The sequence below is a fragment of the Leopardus geoffroyi genome, chromosome X (assembly GCF_018350155.1).
Source record: "Leopardus geoffroyi isolate Oge1 chromosome X, O.geoffroyi_Oge1_pat1.0, whole genome shotgun sequence".
Lineage (NCBI taxonomy): Eukaryota > Metazoa > Chordata > Mammalia > Carnivora > Felidae > Leopardus > Leopardus geoffroyi.
Genome location: NC_059343.1, coordinates 33,760,978 through 33,783,142, shown reverse-complemented (window position 1 = coordinate 33,783,142; position 22,165 = coordinate 33,760,978). Strand labels below are relative to the sequence as shown.

General features: G+C 41.2%; 1 protein-coding gene across 10 annotated transcripts in view; it reads left to right on the top strand.

The window, feature by feature from the left end:
• The window catches only part of RPGR (retinitis pigmentosa GTPase regulator), an 86,020-nt gene that overhangs the window by 18,575 nt on the left and 45,280 nt on the right, over positions 1-22,165 (top strand). For 3 of the 10 annotated variants that reach the window (XM_045471725.1, XM_045471723.1, XM_045471724.1), the window contains exons 8-14: positions 115-270; positions 3,449-3,573; positions 4,856-5,041; positions 6,020-6,191; positions 11,385-11,482; positions 11,828-11,893; positions 14,175-15,131. In XM_045471725.1, coding sequence (XP_045327681.1) covers positions 115-270; positions 3,449-3,573; positions 4,856-5,041; positions 6,020-6,191; positions 11,385-11,482; positions 11,828-11,893; positions 14,175-15,131 — 1,760 coding nt within the window. Of the gene's footprint in view, positions 1-114; positions 271-3,448; positions 3,574-4,855; positions 5,042-6,019; positions 6,192-11,384; positions 11,483-11,827; positions 11,894-14,174; positions 21,120-22,165 lie in introns of those variants that run through there. The other 7 variants (XM_045471719.1, XM_045471718.1, XM_045471720.1 and 4 more) reach the window with 4 other exon arrangements.

Genomic DNA, 22,165 nt, shown 5'->3' with positions numbered 1-22,165 from the left:
GCACTTAACTTTCATCATGAAAGTTTGATTGTGACAGTTTTTCTAGCTATAATGGTGACTGTGTCTGCTTCCCTGCAGTCCTTTTCTTATATTTATTTGCTCATTCCCTTTCAGAGAAAGCCGTGTATACCTTTGGGCTGGGACAGTTCGGTCAGCTGGGTCTTGGTACTTTTCTTTTCGAAACTTCAGTACCCAAAGTCATTGAGCATATTAAGGATCAGAAAATAAGTTCTATTTCCTGTGGAGAAAATCACACAGCTCTGATAACAGGTACAGATGAGAATTTCTGTTACATATTTATAGAACTGGGTATGTTTTAGTACAAAATAAAAACTATGTGGAATGATTGTATCTAACTTAAGCAAAGGAATCAATAACTGACAAAATAGAAGTTCTTGTTTAATATGCCAAAGTGTAAAGTTGTAAACTCTTTTTTAGTATTTGTTCATTTTAAAATCAGTGTAAATGATCCAAAGATTTAGAACCTCAAAACAAGTCAGTGCTATAGTAGTAGTATACTCTGGCAGAAAGCTGGAATCTTTTTGAAATTGCATCAGTTTGCAGGCTCTTAACTCTGCTCAGGCCAGAGGAAAAAGTCTTATAAGAAAGAACCTACTATAAAAGAGTCTCCACGTTCAGTCAGACACAGCTATATTCTGGCTGAGTCGGTTCCTACGAACCTTTTGCCACTAGGAGGCGTTTTCAGGAGTGACTCTGCTACTTTTTCCCCAGTGATCGAAGGGCACCTCAAAGGCTGCTAAGTGGACACCTGAGTCCTCGAGATCTTTCGCTCTGTACTTTCTCCATTATCCATGGAGACTGCTTTGGGCCTACTTCTCAACCTTAGAAACCATGTGCTGCTAATATGGACCCAATATAAGATTCTCCCTTAGAAATGACTCCCTTACTTTACCTGTAGATAATTGATATACTGCACAATTATCATTGCTTTGGAACAAAAGCCTCTGTAATTTCAGTCTTTCTGGCTCACATTTCTATCTAAAAATGAAGTCAAACATAAAAAGGCAGAAATCATACAGTGTTTTGAAATAAACCAGATACTGGTATTTCCACATTTGTTTCCTTCTTTCTAAAAAAGCTACTGCTAAATGAAGCTCATCTAATGGTATCTAGTTGGGGAAACTGGTAATCTGCAAACACAACGTACTACCATACATTGCCCTTCTTCCCCAAAGAGCCTTTCAGAAAGAACTACCTGCCCATTTTCAAGTACCAATGTCCTTTTTAATGTAGCATGAAATCAAACTATATAGAACATAAAGAATTCTTATTCATTCATGGTCCCACAAGGGTTGTTGGTATGTATCCCTTCCTGCAGGGTCTTTATGTCAGTTTTTCATCAACTGTCCTTGCTGCTGTTTTTCATCAACTCTAAATTGCCATAGATGGTAAATACATACTTTTTATGGATCATCTAACATACAATTAGACTATTTGGTTAAATTTTGATACTACCTTTCCTCCTGATGGAAGAAGTCATAGCACAAGTAATTGAACATTAACTTGGTTTGTCTTTTTGCTCATGAAGCCTCCTCAGGGGGCAGGTGTTAGGAATTTTTTTCTTCCAGGACTAATGAGAGGTGTGTAGTGAGTTATCTGTAATTTCTTGCCAGTTCCCCATTATGTAGCCAGTGGCTTATGTTTTAAACAGCTCTCAAGCTGGAAGTACAATAAAGTAGCTTGGATCAGAGTTTATTTTTTCTGGCTATAGATCATCAAGTTAAAACACAGAGCCTAAAAAGCACTTTGGATAAAGAAATGAGGGGTCAAAAGAAGAGGAAGAAGGGAAAAGGATGATAAGGAGGGTATTTAAAGAAAAGAAATTAGCTAATACTAAGTATTATAAGAGTCTAAATTCAGGGTGTAAATACTGCTTATTGCTTATTTATGGTTTTTGAACTTGACACTTTACTGCATAATGTTATTTCTCATTTTTCATTTAGTTCTCTTGAATTTTCTTAGGATGACATTACTTTGCCCTCTTAAACTAGAAGTTCCCAAATGAGATCTTAACATGTCCTAGCTCAAAACCATTCATTCAGGGGCGCCTGGGTGGCTCAGTCGGTTAAGTGTCCAACTTTAGCTCAGGTCATGATCTTGCGGCTTGTGAGTTCGAGCCCTGCGTTGGGCTCTGTGCTGACAGCTCAGAGCCTGGAGCCTGCTTCTGATTCTGTCTCCCTATCTCTCCGCTCCTCCCCTGTTCTCTCTCTCTCTCTCTCTCTCTTTCTCTCTCTCAAAAATTAATAAACATTTTGAAAACATTTTAAAAAACCATTCATTCAGTTTATTGCCCTTAAGATAGAGTTTAAAAATTCTTAATATGAACTAATTGGGTCCTCTGTGGTGTGGTTTCTTCTTACCTCTTCAGACTCATCTCCTTCCATTAGTTGCCTTTCAGCTTCTTGACTGTGTTATGTTTTCTCTTGATTCAGAGCCTTTGGATGTGCTCCTTTCTTGCAGCTAAAATCCTAACCATCCTGTAGGTTTCAGCTTGAAAGCCTTCCTAACCCCCACACTAGAAAGAAATCCCCTCCTGCCCCCCTTTCCTTCTGCTTCCATGACCTTTTCCCCCACCTGAGGGAGAAAGTGTGAAGGAGGGCTTGAGAAGAGGAGCAAAGGTTCAGAATAGCCGCTGTGGCAATGGGCAAAGGGTTAACTGCAGAGAAGCAGCCAGATGTCTCCCCATCATCGAAGGGGTCCTCGGTTATTGGTATAGGGACTAGTCCACCTGGTTGGTTTACGGCACTTCCTTCAGGGGCATTCCACGGCCCAGGGACCGAATTAGTAAAAGAGACAGTTGGATTGGTCCAAGCTAGTAGTTCTCCACCGGTGGTGATTTTGTCCTGCAGGGACACATGACAGTGTCTGGAGACATTTTTTTCTTGTCCCAACTGCAGAGGCAGGGTGTTTTCTGGACATTTAGTAGGGAGAAGCTATGGATGCTGCTAAACACTCCACAAAGCACAGGACAGACCCACACAGCCAAGGATTCCCTGACACCAGATGTCAGTGGTACCCAGGTTGAGAAACCCTGATGTAATCAGTGGCCTGAGGGGGAAAAATAGGTTGTATTGGAACATAGGGGGCTCAGAATACAAAAACCTCCTTCCCCTTGAGAAGATGGCGCACATCACAAGGCCGCTCACACTGGGTTGCTGCTGTTGCACACAGTGCCTCACACGACCGGGCTTCAAATTCACAAACCGCCAAGGGCTTAATGATTTTTCTCAGAGTATCTGTTGCCTAACGTTATGTGCAGGACCACGGAGACCACATAGGGTGTGGAAATATCAGTGAATCAGAGTAAATATGGTGTAGAATTTGAGGGGGAAAATCACAATTGCAATGTAAGTAAATATGTTTGTCTATTTACAAATAGATCCGTATAAGTAAGGCTTTTATAATTCTCTCTTTTTTTGCATTTTAGATATAGGTCTTATGTATACTTTTGGAGATGGTCGATACGGAAAATTAGGTCTTGGACTGGAGAACTTTACCAATCAGTTCATTCCCACTTTGTGCTCTCATTTTTTGAGATTTATAGCTCAATTGGTAAGGGCACCACATTTCCATGTTTACATTTTCATATTGTAATACTTGAGTTTCAGTATTTCATAGAAACTAAGGAATTTTATGTTTGTATAAAAGAATATCATGCCTATATCTAATCAGTATACTCGTTTCGTAAAAGCCAAACGTCAGACATCATGCCACTTGGAAAATCTGTCCCTTTCCTACTTTCCCTCCTGTCAGCATCTTCCTTTTCGCCCTAATCTGGACTCTTCTGCTTCGTTCTCCTGTGTCTCTTGAGAGCCAGAACAGTGCCATGCCTGGAAGCTTTGTGGCCTCTGCCAGCGCCCAGCAGAGTATCTGACAGTAGTCCACTGTCAATATTTGTTGAATTAGATCTTACTGAGTCTTATTTGAAATGATAATAATTTCAGGGCCCCTCAGTGGCTCAGTCGGTTAAGTGTCCGACTTTGGCTCAAGTCATGATCTCGTGGTCCTTGAGTTGGAGCTCCACATTGGGTTCTGTGCTGACAGCTCGGAGCCTGGAGCCTGCTTCGGATTCTGTGTCTCCCTCTCTCTGACCCTCCCCTGCTGGTGGTCTCTCTCAGCATAATAAGTAAACATTAAAAAAGAAATAATATTTGAAAATAATTTGAAAATATTATGAAGTAAAGGTTCAGAGTATGCCATTCTTATAACCACCACGTTGAACACTATAAAGATACTAAAAATCTGTGTCTTGCAAATGCTACACAATGGTGGTTTAGGCATTTTATTGAAAATCAGCTATTTCTGAAAATCCTTTGGATGTTGGTTTCATTTTTCATTGTTGCACCATTGTGCATGCTTACCTTTCACTCTAAGGACTTTGAAGCATTAAAATAAAAAAAGTGTTCATGTAAAGAAAAAGGTTTGGAGATTTAATTTCCCCAAGAGACTGATTTATGCTTGGATCACTTTTTTCTAAGTAGAACTTCTCGGAGTAATTTTTTCAAGGTGTTAGTGTTGCTCCCAAATTAAAATAACATTTTCTAACTAGTTAGGAGAAATGTAATGTGCCAAATAGTTTTTTTCTCTATACTCTATTAAATCGGAAGTCAAATGGTATGTTAAACTTGTTCTCATTTTCAATTGCAGTGTTTAAAGAATATATATATTGCCATCCGTGTGTGCGTATGTAACTTGGGAGGGGGGCAGACAGACTGACTGACTGACTACCTAGGAAGTCTACCATTAAGTAAACGTTTTGTGGCTGCCAACTGTTAAAAACCCATTTGCATTTGAAGCCAGTGTTGATTGATTTATCTGTGGTTTTATGCTGCAGGTGTCTTGTGGTGGATGTCACATGCTAGTTTTTGCCGTTCCGAGACTTGGTGGGACAGAAGAAATTGAGTTAGAGGAAGTTAAGGATGCTTGCTTCCATGCAGAGGCTTCTCTGCCCCTCAGCAATCTGAACTCAGGGAATGTTTTGCAAACAACTCTATCAGCACGTGTGCGGCGACGAGAGAGGGTACAAATTGTGGCCAATTCTATATCGTGGCACTACAAAGAAAACAAAAAAATTCATTTTCTTTTTAAATCAAAGAAGGGTCTTTTAAGACAGATTTACTAAATAAAATGGTTAGAGTTTCAGGCTTACAAACTTGAAGCAAATTCAGAGTTAAGCTGTTACACACACAAATGAGAAAATTCAAATGATCATGGATAACCTTGACTTACCGAGAGTGGATACAAAGCAAGGATACAAAGCGTCCTTTTAGAGGCCTATCTCAGCTCTTCACCTTGAATGCTGAATTGTTTTCTCACCTCTATGTGCATTGATTCTACTTTGCTTTTTATCTGTTGGCTATACCTCGTGAGCTGTGGAAGGTTATCCATTATAAACAATGAAATGTAGGAAACAGAAATAAGGACTTCCGTTCGAGATAGGGAGTGTTCTTTCTCATTGAGATTTAGAGGTTCGAGATAGGGAGTGTTCTTTCTCATTGAGATTTAGAGGTTCTCATTCAGCTTTAAAATGATTATTTCAATAACAATATTTAAAAAAAGAAAATGTCAAATAATTTTAAAGGGGACATTCCTTTTTAAAAAAAATTAAGTTCCAAAACATTTTCCTTTTGAAGTAAAAAGGTTAAGTTTGACTTTTTGTTATGAAAAAGTGTATATAGAAAGATTGAGAAATATCAGTGTTTTGGAGTTACTCTTTTTGTTTAGGCCTCATGACTGATTTTTTGTTTCCTAGCAGAGAAAATACATATACGCTTTTCCCCATCATGTGAAAAACAGGCTTCTAACTTAACAATTTAGAGCAATTTAGATACAGAGATAACAGAACAAAACATTTTTGAGTTCTTGGGGATTATTTAAAAATGAATGTGGGACAGTGGGCAACTTTGAAGTCTCTTTCTTAAATATTTTTAGCAACCGGAGAACAGTTTATATCAATATTAAAAACATCCTCTGTTTATTTAACCTGTTTATTTTAAAGGAGAAATCGCCCGACTCTTTTCGAATAACACAAACACTACCTCCACTTGAAGGGATTCCTGTGCCACCTGTTTGCTTTTCCCCCGTTCCTTTTCCTTTCCATATGTCTGCAATTAACCTGCCAGAGACCATGATACCTGAAGATGAGGACCTCATGCAGCCAATGGAACCAGGTAACATCTGATACTCTGCAGGCTCACACAAGAAATGTACCTTTTATTTCTGTTGTTTTCATGTTTATCTCAAGATGTTTTTGTCAATTAGTTAAATTGTCTTCCTAGTTAGAGGCTGACATCTCTTATCTGAGCTCAAGTCCAGGAATACTCTTACAAATACAGAGCATCGTAAGTGACCCTAGAAATCCCGTGTAACAATAGCAGTGTATTTTTATAGAGCAATGTATAATACACATAGTACCTTCTCTTATATCATCTCCTTTAAATCCTGAAGCAATTCCATGAAATAGGTGGGACTTAATAAGTTTGTTATTTCTATAGATAAGAAATGCAAGGTTTGAAGAGACTGAGTGACTTGGTCACAGCCACTCAGCTCATAAATGAAGTGAGCAGGATTTGAATACTAGTCTTCTGGACCTATGTGAAGTCCTGCGTTTAGATAGTATAGCATAGTGGTTAAGAGCATGGGGTATGGGGTTCAATTGACCTGGAGTGGGATGTCCGCTCTGACATTTATTGACTGTGTGATTTACTTTGGGAAAGTTACTTAATTTCTCTGAGACTTAGTTTCCCTATCTTTGAAATGAGTCTAATACTTCTTTAGAGAGTGATTGAGATTAAATGAGATACGGTATATAAAATACTTAGCATTGAGCCTAGCACCTCTAGGAACCTGTTTGTAAGTATAATCTTGGTTATTATTAACACCTCTACCTCACTGCCTATTAGGTATACATTTTATGTTTTATTTTTTTAACGTTTATTTATTTTGAGATAGAAGGAGAGCGCGAGCAGGGGAGGGGCAGAGAGAAGGGGAGAAACAATACCAAGCAGGTTCCGTGCTGTCAGCGCAGAGCCCGACACGGGGCTTGATCTCACAAACCACGATACCATGACCCGAGCCAAAATCAGAGTCGGACGCTTAACTGACTAAGCCACCCAGACACCCCCATTTAATGTTTTAAATTGTAATCCCAGCTCCTTGGCTATGTAGTCCTCTTCTAAGTAATTTTGTTTACAGGTATTTGTGTATCTTAAGAGGGTATGTATGTTACTGCAGGGAATGTGCTTGGATAGTAGGGGCAGGGTAAGAAGCCAGGACCCAAGAGATCAGAGTAAGCAGTAGGTTTGGAATTAAGATAATTTGGGCATCTGGAATTAAGAACCACGGCACAGAGAATTTTTAGTGTCTTTGGGATCAAGAACGTAGACAGAAGTTGAGGTCATAAAAGCAAGAATTGTATGCCATGAGAATAGAATATTATCTACAACCAGGACCTTCGTAAGGAGCTGGTTTCTTCCATCTCACACACAACTTTTGTATGATTCCTTTTGAGATAAGAATCACTGGCACCATTCTGTCCTGTACATGGAAAAAGCCGAGTCTGACAACAGTGTGTACAAGGAAAAGAGAAGTTTACAGTTTGGGGGAAGTCGTTTCCTACCTTAAGAGATGTGAATGTGAACATGTACAGAGTTTTGTAGCTAGATCCAAAAGAAAAGTGATCCCTTATCTTTTTGTGGCTGTTTGCTAAAAGTGTCTACAAAGTATTCTGAAAGTTATGTCTAACATATAATGTGACTTTTTCTAAATTATTTGCAGACTTCAGTGTTTATCGGGGAGGTAGAAAGGTCAGGGAAGATCTTGCTGAGAAGGTGACATTTAAGCTAAAACATAAAGAATAAGAAAGACAGCCACATGAAGAGAGAGGATGATATGCATTTTAGGCAAGGAAAATAATGTAGGCAAAGGTTTGGAGGCAGTTTATAAGAAAAGGAAGGAAGACCATTGGAGCTAGACAGTGGGGGAAAAGGCTAGAAAGATGCTGAAGAAAGAATGGGAAAGTATTCATGATTTTATAGGCTGTGAGAAGCCTATTTTATTTGAGTGTTTTTCTTAAGTGCAATAGAAAGTCATTAAAGGGTTTTAAATAGTGGAGTGATGTGCTCCAATCCAATTTACATTTTAAGATGCTCCCTTTGCCTCTGTATGGATTGTAGGGAGGAAAGACCAAAAGTAGGAAGAACATTTAGCAGCCTTTTGCAGGAGACATCAGTGTGTGGTCCAAGGTGTTTGCTGTGGAGATGGAGAGAAGGGGGCAGATTGGACATACATTTTAGACAGAACTAACTGGATTTGCCAACCTTATTAATGGATTACACATAGATGTGAAGGAAAGGGAAGAATCAAGGATGGTTCCTAGGCAAGAAGATGGTTGGCAAGCTTGAAGGAAAAATTAAAAATTGAGTTTGAGATACCTGTGAGACATCGAAGCAGAAATATCGAGCAGGCAGTTGAAGATGCAAGCCTAAAGTTCAGAAGAGAGGTCTGAACTAGAGAGATAACTTTGGAACCCAGACAACACAGAGATGGTATTTGCAACCCATGGGACTTGGTGAAATCACCTGATAGATAGAATCACCTATTAGCTAGAGAAGAGAGCCCAGGATTTCGCCCTGAAAACATCTAACATTTAGAGTGTTTGGGAGGAAGAGCCAGCAGAGAAGCTCCATCAGCCAGTAGGGTAAGAAGAGGGAAATCAGGAGAGAGTAGGGTCCTGAATTCAAAGTACTGCTCAGAGGTCATGGAAAAAGCTCAAAGAAGCATCCCATGGATCTGGCATCGTGGAGAACACCGGTGATCTTGACCCAAGTAGTTCCAGGGGAAGATGAGGGCAGAAACCAGAGTGTTTAGAGTTGAGGCATGAATGGGAAATGTGGAAGTGAAGAGATGGGGTGTGTAGATAACCCTTTTGCGTATTAGTCATGAAGAGGAGTGGAGGAAAGGGCTGGCAGTTAGAGGGAGATGTGGGGTCAATGGAAAATGTTAGAGCATTTTTGTATGCTAATGGACACGAGCCAGTAGTCCCAGATGGATTGGTAGCACACGAGAGCGATAATCCCCAAAGTGCAAAACCCTTGAGGAGAGTGGGGCTGGCATACCGAGCAGTCTTTGATAAGAGGAAAGACACATCCTATATTTTAACAGGAAAGTGGAGGTAAATGTGTACATTTGTTGGTGGGAAGATAAGGCAGATCAGGTCTGATGACTTCTATTTTCTCAGTCACGTATAAGGCAAAGCTTAAATGATCTACTGTCTCTTTTCCAAACCTCCATTCTCTGCCGTCTCCAAACTATCCTGCTTAGCATTTCCTATGTTAACCTTCGTCGGGCACAGTTCATTTACTGTCTGTTCCAGTGTCTTCTGAGAATCCCTAATATTTTTTTAATTAAGTGTAAGTTTCCCCATATAACTCCCAACATGCTTTTCTTGCTTCATCTGTCAATAGTCTTTTTCTTATAACCTTAATTTAGGTCACAGGTCTGTAATCTACAGCTCATGAGCCAAATCTAGCCAGCTGCTTATTTTTGTAAGTAAAGTTTTATTGGAACTCAGTCGTGCCATTCCTTTATGTATTGCCTATGGCTGCTTTTCCACTACGGTAGCAGCGTTTGAGTCATTAGGACAGAGACTATATGGCCACAAGGCCTAAAATGTTTGCTATGTGGCCTTTTACAGAAATAGTTTACCAGCTCCTAATCTTGATCAAACTGAGCTCTTCACAGTCAGACTTAGCGGAAAAGCTGTGAAGTCACCACAGACCTGACATTGACACTTGGCACTTAATAATTTGTGAAACGGAGATACACTACTTACCTCTCTTGTTGTCATGGAGGTCACTCAACATGTATGAAGGCATGCGCTCCCAGCACATGGAAAGCCTTCATTACAAGCCATTCTGCCACTTCTCTTAGCGCTGGGCTTCCTTTTCTTCTCTGCCCACTTCATCTACTCCTCTCAGAATTCTGCTCACTCTTCCCTGCACCTCTTCAGTGAAATACTTCCTGATTCCCAGCATTCGGGTGTGATTTCTCATGCCAATATATCACATATTTTATATTCCCTTCTAGACTGTAAGTTCATTAAGAAATAGTAGTTACGTAAGTTGATTATCTCCCGCATAGTACCTCACGTGGAATAAGCACAAACTGGTTATTTGCTCATTTGAATTGAATGTATTTACAAGGGACAGATCAGTGGGGACTGGTGTTTTCAGTGAAGACTTCATTCAGGAGTTCCTCTCAAATATGTATACGGGTGCTAAATGCAGGCAGAGTAAATGAGAAAAATGTAAGGTCAAGTAGAGCTCATAAGTCTTTTTTTTATTGGTGTTTATTTTTGAGAGAGAGGGAGGGACAAAGTATGAGCGGGGGAGGGGCATTGAGTGAGAGGGAGACACAGAATCCAAAACAGGCTCCAGGCTCTGAGCTGTCAGCACAGAGCCCGACCCGGGGCTTGATCCCACGAGCCGTGACGTCATGACCTGAGCCGAAGTCGGACGCTTAACTGACTGAGCCACCCAGTGCCCCAAGCTCATAAGTTTTAATGATCTGCTTTATGATGTAATAACCTTACAGTTTTCCATGCAAGTTTGTAGGTGCTTGTACTAGTTATCTTTTTCTACATAACAAGTGACCTTAAAACTTATCTAAGAGTTTGTGAGGGCCAAGAATCCAGGTGCAGCCCAGCTGAGGGGTTCTGGCTCAGAGTGTTTCCTGCAGTTACAATCATGCTGTCAGATGGGGCTGTAGTCATCTGAAGGCTCAATTGGGGCCGAAGGATCCTCTTCCATGTTCACTCATGTGGCGATTGGCAGGAGGTTTTACTTCCTCAGCACGTGGACTTCTCCCTAGGAATGCTCCTAGCATGGCTTCCCCCAGAGAAAGGGATGCAAGAGAGAAAGACGGGGCGGGGGGACCAAGATGTAAACTGCATTGACATTACAATTATGTCAGCTTTATTTTATTGGCCATACAGATCAGCCTGGTAAAATGTGGAAGGGAACAACACAAGGGCACACATACCAGGAGGATGTGGGTCACTGGGGCCCCTTTTAGGGACTGGCTGTCACAGTGCTTGATACCTGGGGAGTACATCTCCCAAAGGAATAGTGTTTGCCCGTTCATATGAATGTAGCAGTTGTTATCAGCATCAAAACCTTTCAACTTTCAGAAAGAGACTTTAAAACCTGTTATCACTATGAATGAATTCTGTTCAGTTCCCTAAACATGAAGTTAAAGGACTTTAGTAAAATTATGTCTGCACTTTACATTATGGAATAATTTATTGTCTAGTTGTCTTTCAGTTTTCCATTGAAATCTGGTTTTCCCTTTTCCCTTTGAATCAGATTATTTTCAAGATAAAATGACCACAGAGAAAGAGACAGACATTTCTTCAGCAACAGATTCAGAAAGCCTTGGAGAAACTACTGATGTCTTAAATATGGTAATGGTTTTCTTATTTATCTATATAGATTTCTTTGAATTTTAGTTCATCATGTATTCATATGTGTGTATACTTCCTATACTGTTAAATGCATCACAAAAGCTTTTGATTTTGGTTTTGTTTTCATTTTGCGTGTTATTTTTATGTTACACATTATTTTATTGAGATACAGATTTCATACAAATACAATTACTTTCAGTCCTCATAACATTAGTATGCAATTGAGAGTTGATTATATTACTATCTGAACTGTTTTGTGTTAATTTCATATATACATTAGAATGTGTAAATGTGTAATTCTATACATAGTATTCTTTTTAGAACATATTTTTTTGTTTATTTCAGACACATATGATGAGCCTGAATTCCAATGAAAAGTCATTAAAATTATCACCAGTTCAAAAACAAAAGGTAAAATATGGAGACTTATTTTCATTATTGTGGGTAAGAACAGTTTAAATTACATTTTTTGTTGAAACGTTTCTAGAAAGAACACATGAAAGATAAGTATTCATTTACTTTAGATTTTAACAGACACAGGAATACATTGTAGATAGCCTCAATTTGGGTCTGTTCTGTTGGAATATATTTCCTGTGGTGCAGAAAGAGTGACAGGATTTCATTGGTATCGCTAACAAATCATAATAGCAGTGTTTGCTTATCATCAAAGCAAAGGATTATTACGGCATTTCCTAAATACTGGAAGAGGCTACTGTTTATCAGAACAATTCTCAGACTTGGGTTGAGTAGGACTTTGGTTGAGTTACCATGCTGACCTAAAAGGTCTTTTCTAGCTCTGAAATTGGCTGGTTTTAGTGAAAATATTTGATAATTGCTTTTCCAATGTGTGGAATGGGTTTTAATCTGTCAAGGAATTGCTGGCATAAAAACAGAATTAAACATTTGGAAATTAATCAGAAACCATGCTTGGGTGATAAAGGGAGGCTTTTAATGAATAACAAATGAATAGCAAAAGGAAGGGATAGTCTGGTTTTCACAGCCCTGTCGAGATAAAGGCCTGCCCTAAAATCCTTTGCTTCTCCTGGCTTTGAGGACCAGTGAGGTGAAAGGAGGAGAGGGGTTTGGCGATTAGAAAAGTAAATTGGAGAAATATAAATTGAAGGAAGAAGGCTTATAGAAAACATTTCATTTCCGTTTCCAGTGCCTTTGCCACATTAATAAACTAAAACTCCTTAACCAAAATGCAAGAGAGTCTCGCTGAATTATAAAAATTTAGTGCCAGTCTTCATTTAGTCTTATCTCTAGTTTGCTGAGAGGCCTGGCCAATAACAACATTCCTTTTGAATATGGGAGAGCTGTTGTCGTCATACACCGAGGAAGCCCAGCGAATGTTGACTGACTATACTTCCATGCAGATATCTTTCCTATGTATTTTCTTCCTCTTTTAGACTCGAGGCTCTCCCCTTCCGTGCTGCCTTACTGTACTAGGGAAATACACATGCATGTAGAAATCATTTCTGGCATCTGGGCCTCCGTCTCTCTTTAGGGCTCTGGAAAGAATTGTGACTTTGTAAATAGGACCTAGAACAAACAGAAAAGGAAAGCACTTCCTTTTAAACTGAGCTATATTTTATACACATAGTCCTTTTAAGTAGAAGCCTGACAAGACCTATTCTAGTGAACAGAAAAAGATTTATTTTAGTGTTTCCATATATTAATTTTTAACTTGTGCTGTTTTAATAATTTTTTAAGCAAAAAAAAAAAAAATGACCTCTTCCTAGGCCTAGCACTCATGCCAATTTTTAAAACTTGATTTCATGAGATTTTACAATCCAGTGAGCTGAATTCATCAAATATTTCAATTCATTAGCTTGTAGAATTTAGGCCAACAATTTGATTTTCACCTTATTTTGTCCAGCAGGAAATTAATTTCATATTCTTAGTGTATCATTTGAGTCACAATGTTTAGTTTCATAGCTTTTATAAAAATCTTACATTTTACCTGGAGTATTTTTTCCTCATAGCGGTTTCTTTTACATATGCAAGTTTTTATAATTAAAGAATACAATAGATAAAAGGAAAGGGTTGAAAATTTGAAAACCCAAAGAATTGTTTTGAAAAGAAAGATATTATTATCTAGTATGTGGATAAGAAGATTTCATTTGTTGTTTTCATTTCAGATTTTTCTTGCAGAGATAAGCTATTCATTTTTTCTATTTTGTAACAATTTCATATTTTCATTTATTTTGTTTTGGGAAGTTCATGGAATCAAAAGACCAATCACAGTTTGACAATTAAAATACTAGGGAAGGTAGGAAAAAACGAAACTGCATTGCATGGAAGAGAAGTGTACATTTTTAACAGTATTCTGCAGAATCAGTCTGGAAGTGTACTCCATTTGAGAATTGATTCAGGATGAGAAAAGGGGCAGAGAAGAAATATCGATGGTACTGTGTGAGTAACGGCCAAACGGAAGCAGGTGGTAAGAATGTGCAGGTTAGACGCAGAGACACGGTACCACAGCAGAACCGCCTGCCCCGTAGACCTAGAGAGTAGCATAAATCATCTCTAGAGAAAGCGACATCTGAGCAAAGCATCTGGTCAAACTGGACGCTTTTTATTCTGCCAGCGACACTTAAGAGTGTTGCAGAATCTTGGCGGTATTTTGTAGCAGATAAGTTAACCTTTGTCAATTAACAGTCATATGACAATTATTTCACAAAATTTGCAGAAACAAGAAACAGTCGAGAAACTGGAGCAGCATACAGCTCACTTTGAAAATGATGGTAGTAAAGAGCGTGCAAGTGAAGAGACGTCCAGAACGGTGAAAGAGGGGAAAGTATATAGACAGCTGGTGGCAAAGGGAACGTACATGCTGCCATTACCTGGGACTGGGCGCGCGTTTTCATATGAGGACTTAGGTGAGGAGTGGGGCCAGCCGGGGCCTCAGGCTGACACCCATGCCGAGGGTGTGCGCAAAGAGATATTTAGATGTGAGAGCAAACACGGTATTTACCCACCTGATGGCAGAGAGATAGAACGGAAAAGTGATGGAGGCAAAAGTCTGAAGGACTCAGAAACGGAAGAAGCAGTGTCTGAGAGAGGAGCTGAGCTGCCGGAAATGGCAGGTCTGAAGGATATGAGACAAAGTGAAGAGAGTTTAAGAAATATGAATATGTTCTTTGACGACTTACCAAATAGAGATGTGGATATTGAGGATGAAGAGAGTAAACGCTTTTTTAAGGACGTTAAGAGGAACACGCAAAATGTGATCTTTGACAGTGAAAGAGAATCTATAGAGTCAGACAGTTACATGGAAGGAGAAAGTGAAAGTCAGCAAGGTACCACTGATGGCTCTGAGCAGCTCGAGTCAGTAGAATTTAGTGGCGGAGAGAGAGAGGATGATGAAGTGGAAACTGACCAAAACTTGTGGTATAGCAGGAAATTTATTCAACAAAGACATGAGGAAGAGACTGAACACAGAATGTCCACATTCATCGCAAAATATAATTTTAACTTTGGGCACTTGTCAGAGATCCCAGAGGAGCAGGAAGGCACAGAGGAGTCAGAAGGAAGTGAAATAGAGCAGCAAGAGGTAGATGCAAATGAGGAAAATGTGGAGGTGCCCGAAGGAAAAGAGGAGAAGGAAATAGAGATCCTGTCAGACGACCTTACAGACAGAACTGAGGTGAGTGAGGGCAAGGGAAAGCCAGGGGGAGAGGTGGAGGAGGATGTGCCTGAAGCTGGAGGTGAGGGGGGAGTCCAGCGGGAGGGAAATTCTGGAGTGGAACAGAGTCAGAGTGAGGAGGGGGAAGAGGAGGAAGACGAGGGAAGAGGAGAAACAGAGAGCCTGGATAAGGGAGAGAAAGACCTAGAAGAGGAGGAGGACCAGGACCAAAGGGAGAGGGAACAAGACCATAAAGGGACAGGGGAAGGGGAGGGGCAAAGAGATGAAAAGGAAGGGGAGGGGAGAGAAGGGGAAGAAGACAGGGAAGAGGAAGAAGAGAAAGAAGGCAAGGAGGAGGGAGAAAGGAAAGAGGAAGAAGCTCAAGAGGAAGGACAGGGAGAAGGGGAAGAAGAAGAGGAGGAGGAGGAAGGGGAAGGAGAGGGAGAAGCAGAGAAAGGAGAGGAGGAAGCAGAGGGGGAAGGGAAGGAAGGAGAAGGGGAAGGAGAGGGAGAAGCAGAGAAAGAAGAGGAAGAAGGGGTGGAGGAAGAGGGGGAAGGGGAAGAGGAAGGGGAGGAGGTTGGAGAGGAGGAAGGAGAAGATGAAGGACAGAAAAGAGAAAGTGAAGGGGAAGAAGAAGAGGGAGAAGTGGAGGAAGGAGAGGGAGAAGGGGAGGAAGAAGAAGTGGGGGAAGCAGGGGAGGAAGGAGAGGAGGAGGGGGAAGAGGATGAAGGAGAGGGGGGAGAGGAGGAAGAAGAGGGGGGAGAGGAGGAAGGAGACGGGGAGGGGGAGGAAGGAGAGGGGGAAGGGGAGGAGGGGGAGGAAGGAGAGGGGGAAGGGGAGGAAGGAGAGGGGGAAGGGGAGGAAGGAGAGGGGGAAGGGGAGGAAGGAGAGGGGGAAGGGGAGGAAGGAGAGGGGGAAGGGGAGGAGGAAGAGAAGAAAGGCGAGGGGGAAGAAGAGGTGGGGGAGGAAGAGGAAGAAAGAGGGGGGGAAGGGGAGGGGGACAAGGAAGAGGAAGAAGGGGAGGAGGAAGGAGAGGGGGAGGAAGCAGAATGGGGAGTGAGGGAGAGGGAAGACAAAGAGGACGATGAGGAAGAAGAAGGGAAATACAAGGAGATAGGAGATGAAGAGAGGGAAAAGCAGGAAAGGCAGGGTGAAGGAAGAGAGTCCAACAAAGTGAGCAAAATCAAAGGGTCTGTGAGATATGACAAAAATAAGGCATACCCCAAAAAGTTTACTACTAACACAGAGGGAAAGGGGAAAGAGCACAAGGTACAGAGGTTCAAAATGCCAGTGCAGTCAAAACAAGTTTTAGAAAATGGGCCACCAGGTTCCGAAAAATTCTGGAACAATGTATTGCCACATTATTTAGAATTGAAGTGACAAGCTTTAAATTTGACCTGATATTGTCCAGCCAAAGAATTTGAACATTTTACACGTAATAGGCACTCAGTACATTGTATTAAATTGATTTTATGTCATGGTCACTTTATGTGTGGTACAGTAACAACTGATAAGACAGCACAAAGCACTGGTAAATTTGGCTCCTCTTAAGCCAATATTTTGGTATATTTTCCCTCTAAATTATAAATCTATCACTAGAAAATGGTCATAGCAGATAGTTAACATTATATATTCCTCATTAAGGGCAGAGTTAGAAAATCGGAGTATACTATAGGAGTATTGCGTTTGTATATACAAACTGGCCCCTTTAAAGATGGCACAGATCCTTAAGGGCTATGAAAACATCTCATTTCTTACACATTTCTTTCAGTCTCTGATTACAAGTTGCCTATACATAGAATAATTTTATAAGATTTTCTGAAGATTTTTTAGGGCTTTCTAAAGCGAAAATGGAAGATTCACATTTTTAAAAAGTAGTGCTGTCTTTTTACCTTTTATGTGTCCTTTTTGCAACAGTTTACCAAGTGACAGCTGGATTCAGGGCTCAGGTTGTAATGTGATGTCTTTCAGTTACTGTCTGGGCAACTGGCAGTGTATCTCATGAAATGGAGATGAACTTAAGCATCTATTCTGGAAGTATGTACAACTTTTAAGTATTTATTGCCCAGGCAGAGCTCCCCACTGGGCTTCGGTTTCCTCATGTGTAAAATGGAGTAGATTGGATGATAGAACTCCAATCCCTTTTAACTCTCAGACTCTTTCAGTCTAACAGGCTGATTTACTCCCATCATGTTTGTTATTTGCAGAAGAGGTTTTTAAGGAAGAAAAATTATACTTTAAAATTAATTGAGTTTCTATAAAATATTGTTCTTGACTCTTACAAACTTAGGACGGCTTTAATGTCTCTTCTGTCATTCTGTATTTCTAAACTATAACTTCTGAGCTTTAACTGTACTGTCAGAATCTTCATTCCCAGTGTCTATGATGTACCCTCAACCTGTTTTTCGCTGACTGTTCTGTAATTCTCAGTTTATTGCTTGTCAGAATGTTTCAAGTAAAATAAACATTAAGTGTATTCCATCAGTAATTGTTTGTGGAAAGAGAAACTAACATCATGTATTGAATTTTAGAGAGGCTGGATTTCTATTAGTGTAAATTCAATCTTCCCTTACAATGTTCAGTTCGTGTAATGCAGCCAGATCGTTCTTTATTCATAGCTCCATTTTCAATGGATTCACTGCTCCAGTCCCTTCCATATCTTGGGCATTAGGGATTTCTTATACTTTCTTTTATCAAGGAAGATCTTGATGGTAAACTTCCTGTGAATTTTGTGTAATGTGATCCTCTGTGCATTTGATTCTCCGTGAGCAAGAATCTGGGGAGAGAGACTAGAATACGAAGAGAAGAAACTCCTAGGAGCAATTGTAGATTTTGTTTTAGCTGCAGGGATACGTGGTTGCTGCCCCTAACTAACCAAATATGCTAATCTGGCATTGCAGGGTTCTACCAAATTCTACCACAGTCAGTAAGTGCCAGTGGGGTAGAGTCGGTACTTTGACAAAGTGTATGTGCTGTGTTGTCAATTCAAGGGCCTACCATGGTTATTGAAAAGTCGACTTAAGATGATTAAGTGAGATGGATGATTGAAGAGGAGTTCATAAAGGAAAAGCCTTCAGGGAGAAAAGAAACTCTTGCACTCAAGTTACTAATGTAAAAGGTGTGGACATTCTTCTTGCACCAAAGACGTCATCAGCCAGCAATGCTGAAATGGAGTTCTTACCACGTGCCCATCTCAGTATTGGAACTGGTCTAGAGAGCCGCTTTTAAACAGCATTTCCTGCCCATTTCTTCACATTGCCCTGGCCAAAAACACGTTCTGTGCTCTTTTAGGAAGGGTAGCTCGTGCAGGCACGGTGTTCTGGTCAGAAGAGCACAGGCCTAGTCATTTTGAGATGTGAGTTAGTACTTGGTTAAATAGCTTGGAATAATCGGTTCCATTCCTTGTCATCCCCATCTGCTGGTTGATCAAGCTTTTCTTGTCATTTATCACTGATCATTACTGAGGCCAGTGTGAGTTGTGTGTGTAGAGTCCATTGAGTTACAGTTCCAGGTGAGGACGCTGGCAGAAAAATAGTTTAAGGTAAGTTATGAAGGAGTACCACAGAAACATCTGCTGCCGCTGAATAGCAGCTCTTGAGGTGAGTGCAATGAAATGTCTTCTGTTACTTCATTATAGAGGTAAACTTGCTCTTCACGTATATAAAGATAAAAGACTGCCGTAAAGGAAGGCACTTTGATTCCTCCTTCCTTCATTCCTTCTGTTGTGCCTGACATATGGCTTCATACTTGGTGCCTATGATTCACTCAACCAATAAGCGTGTACCTAAGCACCAAAAAGGGAACAGAAGCTTTCCAAAATCAGGTAGATCTCCAGAAATGAGGGCTGCTTGTAGTCCAACTCCTGTGGCCTTTTTACCTGTCAGGGACATTAGGTAGGTACAGATTGCTTGAAAGAACACCAGGTAAAAGGAGTTCCTCGGGCTCTGCCTCTAACTGTGGCTTAACAGTGCCCTTGTGTTTCCCAATACCCCCGTGTTCTTAGCTAGGACTACCCAAACAGAAAAATAGGATCTGAAAACAAATCTGTGGCTTTCTAGGCTGATGGGAGCCATGAGCGTGTTTCAGTGTGACTGCAGCCTAGAATATCTTTTGGTCCTGGATAAGGAGGCAAAGGGCCTTATGTGTTTATAAAAGTTGTTAAACAGCAAGAGTAAGTTGATCACATTTGGCCTTTTGCAACATTCTGGCAGCAGTATGGAGGGTGGGTTGGAGAGGAAGAGGACCAGAGCTAGGGATGGCAATTAGGCTGCTCTAGGGGACCAGACAGAGACAGAAGAGGGGCTGAACTAGAACAGTGTGGACAGAGTCGGGGACATGTGTTATCAAGAGAACTTCAGGGATAGAATTGGAGGGCTTAGTAAAGAGATGTAAGTTGGAGGGAGGGAAAAGGCCAAGCTTTTCTTGTTTCTGTTTGAAGAACTGGGTAGGAAGTGTGCCATTCACCAAGGCTGAGCACAGAGGAGTAGGGGTAGATTCAGGAGCCTGCTGGGCCCTGTTCATCCAGGAGGTGTCCAGCGGACAGATACACGTCTGGGCCTGGAGCTCAGGGGAGATGGCCGGGCATTACCGACTTCCACGGGGAGTTAAAAGCATGGAGTTGAGTGAGAGGCGGCACTCATAGTGTGCAAAGGGAAGAGAACTAAAGACAGAGTTTGAGGAAACATCAGTAGGTAACGGAGAGGTTGAGCGAGGGAAATCTGAGAAGGAGGCCGGGTAGGAGCACTTTCTAGGAAAGAGAGACGCCGCCCAAGCCAAGGAAGCAGTGGTGGAGGGCAGCAGAGAGGTCTGGGAGAGGCCCGGCAGAGGCCAGGCAAGAGCCCACACTGCCTGCTAAGAGAGATCCCCAGGAAGCCTGCCTTGCAGAGAAAAAGGGTCAGGGACTTCGGTGCCATGGGAAAAACCATCTTAGACTTTTACCTGCGATTACTCTATATGAGGCTATATAAGCATAGGATCTTGAAGTGAGATTATCATCAAAAAGGAAGAGCCTACAATGCCCTGAGTTTCAGCAGGTGGGGGGAAACAGCTCTGAGGGTGGCGGTTCTGGTTTTCACATTATTTGAGCAGAGCTGGGAAAGAGCCTGGGCCCTGGCACCTGGTAGGCCTGCATTCAAAACTCCAGCCCTTCACAGATTAAGCTGTGTGAATACCTGGAAAAGCTTTTGTTTTCTTTTTCTTTTTTTTTTTTTTTTTTTTACTTTTCTGAGTCATTTCTTTTTATAAAGGGAAAGGTCTTTGGATAGTTAACACATGAAACATGTTAGTGGTACTCAGCAAATGGTAACCTGTGTCACTCTGTCCCCTCTGACTCCCATCAAGTCAGGTGCAGAACTACCCTCGTGCATCTCCAGGTCACTGACAGATATGTGTGAGTCTAGTCCTGTGAACCTGACTTCTGTGTAAATACCACATAGCTACCCTCCCTGCCCCCCCCAAATTGGCTTAAGACAGATCTGTGGGAATGAAGTGAGTTGCAATAATGATAAATATACCCTTAAATATGGGGTAGAGTGAAACTAGGCACACCGTCCATGGGTCATCCTCAACATTTGAAGCATGGTGAGAGCTGATGGTACTCACACACTTAGGCATCACTGCTGTCACAGGACAACAGATTTCCCTGTGTCCTAATTTTTTTTTTTTTTTATCAAGATAGGTTAAAGAATAACTCCACACATAACAACTGCCTACCAACAAGAAGTTCTGTATGCCAGGCATTATATTCACTTTTGCAGGCCTGCTTGTCAGAGTCAAACTGGAATGGATTTGGCGGTGAAAATACTGGGTTAGGAATGAGCCAAGGGTTTTGGTACATAGAAGGAAACGTTTAGGGATTATAAAGTAGTGACAAAGCCAATAATTTGGAGGTCCACCTGGGAGCCCATAGGTGCAATCTGGCCTGCAGACTTACTTTGTTTGGCATACACAGTGATTTTTTTAACATTTGAGGCCATTGCCAACATTGAAATACCCAGGAATTCTATACTGAAGCAGTGTTTTTCTTTTTTTTTTTTTTTCTTTTTTCTTTTTTTCAACGTTTATTTATTTTTGGGACAGAGAGAGACAGAGCATGAACGGGGGAGGGGCAGAGAGAGAGGGAGACACAGAATCGGAAACAGGCTCCAGGCTCTGAGCCATCAGCCCAGAGCCTGACGCGGGGCTCGAACTCCCGGACCGCGAGATCGTGACCTGGCTGAAGTCGGACGCTTAACCGACTGCGCCACCCAGGCGCCCCTGAAGCAGTGTTTTTCAAACTTCTCTTGGAAACCTGAGGCACCACTGGCCCACAGCCCAGTCAGAGTGGCCCTCCACTTCTGTGTCATCCTGGCCTGCTCCTGACAGGCCCTGCCTTCTCCCCTGGGCTGCTCTAGGTGCCGGGCTCCTGGCAAGAATCAAGGGGTATGTCTAAGAGGGTAGAACAAATAAGTGTACACTTTGAATCAATTACTTTCTGATGATAAGATCTGGGACATTATGGTGAAAAGGTGTCCAGGCATCTTGGGATTTTTTTTTGATAGTCCTCTGTGTATACTAGGGAGTCTTACAATCACAAATATGTTTTTAAATTGCTTATATTTATATACAGATACTTATCCTTTGCTTTTGTTATTTTCTCTGTAAATAATCTTTTTAATCTTGATATAAACCCGCCGAGGTAGGTGTTGCTAGTGTCATCCTCCCATTTAACAGAGAAACTGTTACATTAATTAGGCACCTTGCTCAGGCCGTGATTGGTGGAGCAGAGCTTGGAAAGCAGTAGTTAGGTCTTTGTATTGAATGCCCTTCCTTCTCTCCTCCTGCCTCAGTGATTTCTAGGGTAGTATAAACATGAAGTTACATATTAACCCCTCTTGTCCTAAAAAACCTTGAAATTGAGCTTTTAGGATATACACTTCCCCACCTGGTATGATGTAGGTACAAAGTTTAATGCTCTATTAACCTAGCTGGAAAATGTCTGCCCTATATGACATTGAGGCATCTCACAAATCCAGAATTGTAGCACAAAATTTTACACTTTACAGTGTCTTTTCAAA